Raw genomic sequence first — 10,391 nt, forward strand, 5'->3', positions numbered from 1 at the left:
AGGTGGGTGGGCAGGCTAGTACGAATTTTGCTAGGTTAGTAACTCGTGCAAATGCATTTGCAAGGCTGTATTCACTCTGTTTTCTTTGTTGTTTGTTTTTAGTTTGAACCACTTCTGCCTCAATCCAAACGTTAGGGTTTCTACACGGTAGGGAGGCTTCCACGTGCAAGCCATCTGAAGGATAAAATGGACACCATGTAACAATTCCTTTAAAAATGCCCTGAACCTAACTCTGTTTCTGATTTGAATATTCCTATCACCTTTAAAAAGATCCTCCGTGGCGCAGAGTGGCAAGCGGCGGTAATGCAGCCAAAGCTCTGCTCACGGCCGGAGTTCGATTCCAACGGAAGGAGGAAGTCGAATCTCCGGTAAAAGGGGTCGAGGTCCACTCAGCCTTCCATCCATCCGTGGTCGGTAAAATGAGTACCCGGCATACGCTGGGGGGTAAAGAAAGGCCGGGGAAGGAACTGGCAATCCCACCCCATATATACGGTCTGCCTAGTAAACGTCGCAAGACGTCACCCTAAGAGTCGGAAATGACTCACACTACAAGTGCGGGGACAGCTTTACCTTTTATCACCTTTAAAATATGTGTGCACCTTGGCCCAGTGCAGACCAAATGCTAGCATACACTGAGGATTATGAGATAAGGGGTGGCCCAGCGTGTAGGTAGGGATGGGAGAGAGAAATTCACAATATTGTTTGTTCTTAGACCAATTTGCGAACCGAAACACAGCTACTGTTTGAAATTCATACTTCTCCAAATGTTGCACTGGAGTTCTGCAACCAAACCATGGGTACAAAACTGTGCACATTAGGGAGATGTGTTTTATTGTATTACATTATTTTTAAATGTTTTTAACCATTTTTAGATATTTTAAATGTGTTTTTATGTTTGTATTTTTACCACAGATGTGTTTGCCGCCCTGGGCTCCCTTGGGAGGAAGGGCGCGATATAAATTTAATTAGATGAAATAAAATAAATAACGAAATGAAAACGTGTATGTTCGTGAACATAACATTCAAAAATGCATTCTGTTAGGGACAACAGCTTACAAGAATGAGTATATTGCACTGCATGCAAAATCCATTTATTAGGAGAAATTCACACTAAAATGCTGATGAAGTTTCAGGAGGATTTTTCTTTTTTTTAGTCTTTGCAAATGGCTGCAGAAACGTGGAGAACCGAATTTAAGAAATGGAAAAATGAGAAACTGGAACAAACTGAAACAGACAGATTCCTCTCTCCCCAGCTGCAGGATTGCATGCCCCCTCCCCATTCCTTCTCCTGAATTAATTTGTCCCCCTTCCCTCCCTTGTTAGCATCAAGAACAGCCCCGCTGTGTCAGACCAAAGGCCTAGCTAGATCAGCATCCGGTTTCCTGCAGTGGCCAGCCTGATGCTTATGGAAAACTGCCAAACAGAACATAAGGAAGGCAACAGCCCTCTTTCACCGTTGTTCCCCAGTAACTGGTATTCAGAAAGATATGCTGCCTCTGATCCTGGAGACAGCATATAGCAATCATGACTAGCAGCCTTATTGTCTATGAATGTATCCAATCCCCTTTTAAAACTATCTAAGTTGGTGACCATCACTGTGGTCACACCTACATCACACATTTATAACACTGTCATACCACTTTAACAGTCATGGCTTCCCCAAAGAATCCTGGGAACTGCAGTTTGTTAACAGTGCTGAGAGCTGTTGGGAGACCTCTCACGGAGCTATATTTCCCATCACACTGGGAATGGGAGAGAAATTCAATTCAGTTTGCATTGAAAACCAAAGGTATTTTTCTCTGTGATGTACATTTAAAAGAAGTAAAATTAGGATTACTTACAACCACAAACTGGTTATTTTCCAATTTAATGATGTCTCCAGCTCTCACATTCATCCATTTCTCATTCTGCAGTCTATAGCGGAGGAGAATACACATTATACATTTTAATATTGATGCCACTGATGTTGACATTAGCAAAAATTGGACTCTCATAATTCCTTGGTGAAACATAATGTCTTATCTATAAGTAGTGGTGACGTAGACTAATTAACAGAGAAATTAAGGGAAAATAGAAATAGGAAAAGAAAAAACCCATCGAATTGTTTTATAGCATGAGTAGTAGTTTGTAACTTCAGATTTGGTGGGAAACAATTAAATCTGCTGAGAAATAGAGACTTAAACCAAAGAATAAATATTTGGGACATGACAAGTCTGCCTTCTACCCTACCAATCACAATGGGCACCATCTGTTTCTGCAGCTGTCTCATAAGTACATCTCTTTTTGTTACGTTTCCTTGACCCACTAGATTGGATCCTGTCTTCATTTGTCTGAATTCCCTGGACTGGTTTTTATATGCTTTTACTGTGTTGCTGATTTTACGTTGTATTTTTCTTTTAATGATATCGTCTGTTGTTTTTATGTTGTGAAATGGTTGGAGATGTTTTAAATATTAACTGGTTTATACATGCTTTTTATTAATTGATTAATCATGAATAAATAATTAAAGGAAAACATCCAGAATAGTTAGATATGCTTATTGCTGGTGTTTTTATTTGTTCCTATGGGTAAACCGCTCAAACTGTAAAATCAGTGTGGGTTTTTCCCCTAATTTTCTCAAACGTCTTAACTTGTTGCCTTACTAAAACCTTAAGTAAAATCATATTTTGTTTGGAAGGTACTTGCTCTGAGGCCTTATTGTTTACTCCACTTCTATGAGCCATATTACTCTACCTAGTATTGGGAATAGGTTAGGCCAGTTAAAATCCAGAAGGTTAAAGGGTTGTTTAGTGGAGAGAGCCAGAGAAGATATAAATCTGGTGACAACAGTGAGGTTAACAAGGAGGATGTGCTGGTTTAGCTTTTTTGTTTGCTTGCCTCCCTTCCTTCTCGTGGCTATAGCCCATGCCATCACGACCTTCAAGAAACCAAAAGACACAGCCATAAGTGGATCTGAAACTATAGCAGGATCCTATCGACATTTTTGAGAGATGTCTCAAAAGCTGTAGACTGGCATAGAAAGACAGACTGAACAGCATGGTCTGAGGGCAAATGATGAAATTACTTTGCTAAGCCAAACAAAGTTGAGTCTGGTCAATTCCTGGATGAGAGACAACCTGGGACCCAATGTACATTGCCTTGAGTGCAGAAGCATAATGCCAGAACACCTGCTTTGCATGCAGAAGGTCCCAGGCTCAATCCGCGGCATCTCTAGGTAGGACTGGAAAAGTCCCCAGTCTGAAATCCTGGAGAGCTGCCAGTCAGTGCTGAGCAGAAAATACTGAACGAGGTAGGCCAATGGTCTGACTCAGTAGAAGGCAGCTTCCTACATTCCTGTGATGGAAGAAAGACAGACTATAAAAGTACTAAAGAAATAATTGGTGTCTCAGATATTTTAAAAAAATTAACTACCTGCATCATCATCCTATAAAATTTTGTTTCTAATTACAAAGATGAAGCATCAAATAGCACGTTTCCTGGTAATATAGTGAATTGTGCATTGTGAAGTAACTACAATAAATGTCAAGGAGTTGTCATTCTATAAAAAGCTAGGCAAACTGATTTATTTTCAGCTTAATCTTTTTAATCTACTTGTTTTACAGGCTGGCAAACCAGCTTACATATTTAAAAAACCATGAGAAATGCCATCATCTGGCCAGGTCACTTGGCTTACACATTTGAGCACTTTCTCTTTAATATCAATCCAAGTACATGTTGTCCTGGACAGGTTTCAGAAGCAGCATTTTCATCCAGAGCCAGAATACCCCTCGACTTCCATGCCTATTCTTTCTGCATTTTATCTTGCTTGGAGGAGAAAACTGTATTAGCTGCAGCAAACGCAAAGCCTAGTTCCTGTTTAATCTGAAGGAAACTGTTTTAAGGAAACAAGTCTCCAGTATAGTTTGACTGTATCTACTATATATTTTGGAAAGCTGTGTGTGTGCAATGCATTTAGATACCATTTTGCTTGATGGTTCCTGAGATCAAGGAGCAGGTTTTCATCTGGTTTAGATGCAATTGGATGCCATTATGAATCAAGATGGCAAAGCAAACCTTTCAAAACTGCACTATTTTTATTATTATTATTTCTTAGAATTCCTGACCAACACATGGTATGAGGCTGCTAGTAGTTCATAAGGCAGAATTGGGGAGACTAGCATTGTCAGGTCTCCAGTTTTTACCCAGAGACTCCATTTTTGGGTGGTCTTCTCTGGGTCTCCAACTGAGTCACCCCAATACCCCCCAATCTCCAGTTGTATGGGATGACTTGCTTGGCGGCCCAGAGACCTGGCAATGCTACACCCAGTCAGAGCTTGGAAAAGTTACTTTTTTGAACAACTCCCATCAGCTCCAGCCAGCATGGCCACTGGATTGGGCTGATGGGAGTTGTAGTTCAAAAAAGTAACTTTTCCAAGCTCTGTACCCCGTCACTCCAGCATACCTACATCCGGTCACACCATCTCTTGCGGCAGCACGTGTTGAATCCTCAGCCGCCATCTTGGGTGATGAAAGGCATCACACTCTGACACAACTGTGAGGTGCGACCAAATGTAGGTAGGCTGTGCCAGCTATCCGATGTTTCCTGGGACAGTGAAGCTCTCAAACTGTAATCCCCACCACCATCCGGATGCGATGCTGGTGAGGATTGCGGAGTGGAGCTCCACCCTCCCAGCCCCAGGGGCTGGCGCTGGGCCTGGCAAGAGGCAGGGGCAGCGAGATGATGGAGCCAGGCAAGTGAGCCCAGATCTCCCCCAAGGTCAAGCAGGAGGGAGGCCTGTTAGCGCCCAATGCAGGGCTCCAATGAAAGAAGGTGACAAATGGGGTGGAAAGTGCCTGGGGGTGAGCGGAGGGTTGAAAATTGTCTGGGGGAATGAATGGGGGGGGTTGGGAAATATTCAAGGCACAGAGCTAGAGGACAGCAATCGACTCCAAACATCAAAAACGAACTCCCAGAAACTTTGGATGAATACTATGTATTTTTATCCCAGTCTGCACCTGTACAGGAATGGTTTTTAAGACGTTTTTAATGTTTTATTTGTTGCTTGCTCCTTTTATGAGGAAGGACATAAATTTAATAACAAATTGTAAGTACTTTGAAAAAGAAAAGTTCTAATGAAGTTTAGCACTCTCCACTACACCAAACCATCCCTCTTGAGGAACACTACCGTTCCTCTCTGGGTGTGTTTCATAGTCACATGCAACATGATGTTGTGTGCTGCAGTCGTGTTTTTTTTTAAAAAAAAGATTCAGCAAACATGCTGCTCTCTCTTGACCTTCTATAGCCCAGGCTGATTGCATAAAAGGCTCACTTGGGGCTTCTGAAGGCTAATCTGATGTAGCCTTGGTGCTTTGGTACTAGGGCTAGTCAGAGTATTCCCTTCCGTAGGGAGAAATATTGTTCTGTACTGCTGTTTTTGAAGTACTGAATTCTTGTAGACACATCTCGATAAACTGGTGAAACAGGAATCTTGTTTTCTAATGATTCCTGTGCCATTATTACTTAGATGTTGTTTATTATTATTTTTATTATGGCATGCTGCTATTTTCATCACAAAAGACTTCATCCCACTACAATAGTCCAGTACAGACATAATGATCTCTGTCTAATAAACTCCTAACTACAACCGAGAATATGAAACCAAGATCAGATGGTTTGTAGTCAGAGATTAAACCATGGTTTCCCAGTCCTGATATAGCAGGGAGCTGTGGTTTAGCATAATGGCAACAGATACAGAAGGAGCACACTGTTACAATGCTCCTTCTTGGTCTAATAATTCATAATTTAAAAGAGCAAGATTGTTATGTTGGTTTTATGCTTCTTTCACAATTCTGTGGCTTTGCACTTATTTTTACTAAAGATTTTGTTTCATTATTTTTTGTTTTAATCATTCTTTTTGTAAACCACCTTGGGAATATCGCTGAAGGTTGGTATCATAATAAATAAGTAAAACAAAATAAATGTCTGAACCAAGCCAATGAGTCAATCGTTCTCTCATTTACCTTGCTGTGTCAAAAACGATCAAGAAAACAGGGCTATTCACACATGACATCTTTAAATGTACACTCAACATAAAATTAGTTGCACGCCTTCAAAAAAATCATGTATGAATTTGCACACACTCTGTTTGAAAAAAACTCTGTGCCAGAAAGCATATTAGATATTATGCAATGATGGACAGTGGGACACCACAGCCATTTATAGATTTTTTTTAAAGTCCGTGTTGGTTACAGCTGCAGTGTGTTAATGCTGTATTTACAATCTTAAATCCTATCTCAAACAAATGAAATCTCGGAAAAGGATGGGTCCTTTTACTGCTAAACATTCTACTCAAAACAACCTAAAATAGAAGCTTAGTGTTCAGTTTAAAGAAAGATCATCCTCCCCATATTCAAAGCTGGGAACATCAGTCCTCACTTCCATGTCATCTTCTCAAAGCACAAAGGAGCAGAAATCATCTGTAGAAGTTGCGGTGTCATCATCTACAAGCAGGCACACTGCAAAGGAGGCTCCTTTGCATATATGAACCCACCCAACCATATATGAAGCTGAATGTTGGAAAATTCAGCACAGACAAAAGAAAGCACTTCTTCACACAGCACATAGTTAAAACTGTGGGATTCTCTTCCACAAAATGTAGTAATGGACAGTAACATGGATGGTTTTAAAAGAGGATTAGACAAATCCATGGAGAATAAGGCTATCAGTAGCTACTAGCCAGGATGGCTACACTCTGTCCCCGTGAAGACAGCATGCTTCTGAATATCAGTTGCTTTGTGAGGCAACGACGACAAAGACTGTAACAATGAATAACCTTGCTCTTGTACTCAGATCCTGCTTGTGGACTTCCCATAGATGTCTGGTTAGCCACTGTGAGAACAGGAGGCTAGACTGGATGGGCAAATGACCTGATCCAGCAGGTTCTTCTTATGTTCTTATATGCCTGTAGGTAAGGTGTGGGGAAACGTTGGCCCCCCGGATGTTGCTGAACTGCTACTCAGCCCCAGCAAGCATGGCCAATAGCCAGGGATGACAGGAGGTATAGCTGAGCAACGTCTGGAAGGCCAAAGGTTCCTCACCCCTGCTGTAGTTGTGCAGAAGCAACAAGGAGACAAAATGACTAGACTGATTAGGAAATAATCTGCACAGTTTACTACGTAAGGGCAGTGCGGCCAGTCACTTAGTGTTCTCTGGTTTTTCAGACTGTTTAACATCGCCTGTTGCTCATGAAAAAGTTGCACATTGAGCTAGTTCGTCAAGCTTACTGGGACAGATGTTTGTAGAACAACCATCTGCTCCCAAAGAAGAAAGGAAAAGTACAAGAATGAAGATTGTTCATAATGATCTTCCCAGCATGGATCCTATTTATTCAAATTTCACTTGTATTAGACATAAGATATAATTGCAATTATGAAAAAACATGAAACAGTTACAAATGGACTGCTTTTCATTATTGCTCCATGTGTGACTTACATGTGTCACTAATAAAAACATCATGATGTTTGCTGTGATGCCAAGGCGTTCTTGAGCTGAGTTCTGAAAGGGAATCTTTGGCTGCAATTCTGTTTGTCATTTACCTACAAGTTTGGTGTTGATATTCTTTAGGCTGATTAACATTTTATGTACAGTAGGGCCCTGCTTTGCAGTGCTCCGCTTTGCAGTGTTCCACCGATACAGCGGTTGTCAACTGCAGAAAGGCCCCGCTCCTACGGCGCTTGTTCCACTTTTACGGTGTTTTTCGGGTGTCGGGCACCATTTTAGACAAGGTTAGTCAATGCGTACTGCTTTATGGCAGATTTTGCTTTACAGCGGCGGTCCAGAACAGAACCTGCCGTATGAGCAGGGTCCTACTGTATATCACTCATGCTTTCAATACTCAGTGCTATATTGCTACATTCATCTGAATGTGAGAATATGCCACCACTGAAAGATACAGAGATGAAGGCAGTGGCAGTTAGTGGCTCCACGTTAGTGGGGCGGTTGGACCCGCTCCAAGTTTTAGTCTGAACTTTCAAGGATCCATCCTTGCACCTTGGACAGCTCCTTGGGTGTTCTGACTAAAGCCTGGAGTGGATTCCACTACCCCACTGACACTGAAGGCACCAGTCTCCACTATTTGAAGTCTATGGGCTGCACGACCCTGCCTGTTCCCTGCTCCGTCAGCAGATACAGGCAGAAATCAATAGCACCTTGGACAGTTCCTTGAAAGTTCAGACTAAAACCCAAGCGGATTCCACTGTCCCACTGACAATGACGCTACTGGCTGAAGGTGATGTCAGGCAATTTGCATGTTTTGACATCGTGTTTAATCTGCTTCGTACATGCAAGCCTCTCTTTGATGTTGGATGATTGCACCAAATGACAACTGAGCATGTGTGAACTTGCCCTGGTGCCGACATGCAGCCATCCACTAAGTATGCTGTCCCATGGTAATTCAATCTACATGAAATTGTTGAGCAAACATAGTACGGGGTCAGTTAACACATTTTCTGTTATAGATTATTGCTACAATGTAAAGAGCCATATATCAGGGACAAAGTACACATTAAATTAATCACGTGGTTTGCCCTTAAGTGCAGGATTTCCCCACACAGTGTGGGGACCCTGATCTAGACTGAGACCACAGAGGGGGTGGGGACAAAGGGTTAAACCCAGTGATAGTTGCTGCTGCCCACTGGCACTGGTAGAGCAGAAGGCAGGAAGCCCAGCAGTTGGTACACAGATTCTTCAGTTTGAAAAATGTATAGTATTTACTGTAACTGGATTTTGGCTAGAAGCATTGCATGGAGAAATGATAAAGATATGCTTCTTACTTGCCATCCATGAGTACTTCAGCCTGCCGGTTGTTCACCTGGTTGTCACTCTTATGACGAAACTGCAAGTAGTAAAAAAAAACATATACAAAGAGGTATGTTCGATGCACAATATTCTGCAATGACATCCCAACCAAACAAGAATTTTTAAAATAAAGTTGACTCAAAGTGGAGTGTAGCAACGTGGAGTGAGGCACCATTCCCCGTACATCTGAGGGTGGCAGAACTACCTAGAGAGCCTCCTCTGCAGATCTTAATGGCTGAGAAGTTTAGTAAGGATGGAGACAGACTTTCCGATATTTGGGGCCTAAGTCATGTAGCCTTGTATGTATCCTCATGTCCTAACAAGGGTGTTCCTGTTCAACAGGGCTGGAAGAAAAGGCAGCTCTACAGATGTTGCCAGACTCCAACTCCCATCAATTCCAATCAGCATGACCAATAGTCAAGGATGATGGGAGTTGCAGTTCAACTATATCTGGAGGCTACCTGTTTCCCAGCCCTGCTGCTCAGCACGTGAGTCAGCCATGCCATTGCCATTCTCCAAGGTACGTATTCTGATTTCATTGTCTAACCGACACTCAGCATTTCATAGAAGCATAGAATTGTAGAGTTGGGGCCTATTAGGCCATCCAGTCCAACCCCATCCTCAATGGAGGAATCCAAATTAAAGCATATCCAACAGGCGGCTGTCCAGCTGCCTCTTGAATGCCTCCAGTGTTGCTTCACACATAAAAAAGATACTGAAGAAAAAACAGTTATGATGTGGCACAGAGCAAGGATTTCCAGTGTTGGAAGATTTCAGGATTTCATGGCTACTGAGCATGCTCAGATATTACTGAGCTGTTTTTAGTGTGTTCTGCTCCACACTGCTCATCTGCCCTACAACCTTCCTAAATACGAACAGAGTATGTTGCAAATTCTTCTTAAAAGCAAGATCTGTAAGTATTTCCATAAAACCCAACCCAAACCTGGATTTCTTCCCCACCCACTCTTGTCTGGAAATGCCCTGGCAGAGGATAAGGCCAGAGGGTGGTCCCATCCCACAAATTTATTTTTACTTTTAATTGTTTCCTCTAACTCATTTCAATTTCCTGTATGTTTATGATGAGATCCTCGAAGCCCATGGGAGGATTCACTAAGGAATTCAAGTTGCTGCATCTCCCAGTGAACCAGTGCACAAGTTCTGAGAACTCACAGAGAAATGCTTATTTTTGCAGAACTCCCACCCCAGTCCAAAAAAGAAAAAAAACACAACAAACCAGAGTTTGTGCTTCCATGGTTTAAGCTGAACTGCACTCAAGTTGTATAAAAAGTAGCGCAAGCCCCCTCCCCAAGTGTAAACTAGAAGCTGTGATTGATAGGTTGGGGAACATAGTAAGGTACCTTATACTGATTCAGACCACTGGTCCATTTAAGCTTAATATGGTCTATATTAGGGATGGGATCCGTTGGCCGGTGACCGTTCAAAAGCATTCTATTGGCCCAAGAGGCCGATATAAAGTTTGTTCTTTGTCCACTAGGCACCGCTTTTACCTATCAGTTTTTTCCCCCTCACAAAAAATATTGATATTAATATTGAT

General features: G+C 42.0%; 1 protein-coding gene across 1 annotated transcript in view; it reads right to left on the reverse strand.

Moving 5' to 3' along the window:
* The window catches only part of ATP8B4 (ATPase phospholipid transporting 8B4 (putative)), an 85,929-nt gene extending 77,062 nt beyond the window's left edge, over nucleotides 1–8,867 (reverse strand). The window contains exons 1-2 of the mRNA XM_061595024.1: nucleotides 8,812–8,867; nucleotides 1,842–1,914 (exon numbers count right to left, since the gene is read on the reverse strand). Coding sequence (XP_061451008.1) covers nucleotides 1,842–1,914; nucleotides 8,812–8,822 — 84 coding nt within the window. The 5' untranslated portion in view covers nucleotides 8,823–8,867. The remainder of the gene's footprint in view (nucleotides 1–1,841; nucleotides 1,915–8,811) is intronic.
* Nucleotides 8,868–10,391: the final 1,524 nt, after the last annotated feature.

Source organism: Rhineura floridana, chromosome 14, assembly GCF_030035675.1.
Source record: "Rhineura floridana isolate rRhiFlo1 chromosome 14, rRhiFlo1.hap2, whole genome shotgun sequence".
Classification (NCBI taxonomy): Eukaryota; Metazoa; Chordata; class Lepidosauria; order Squamata; family Rhineuridae; genus Rhineura; species Rhineura floridana.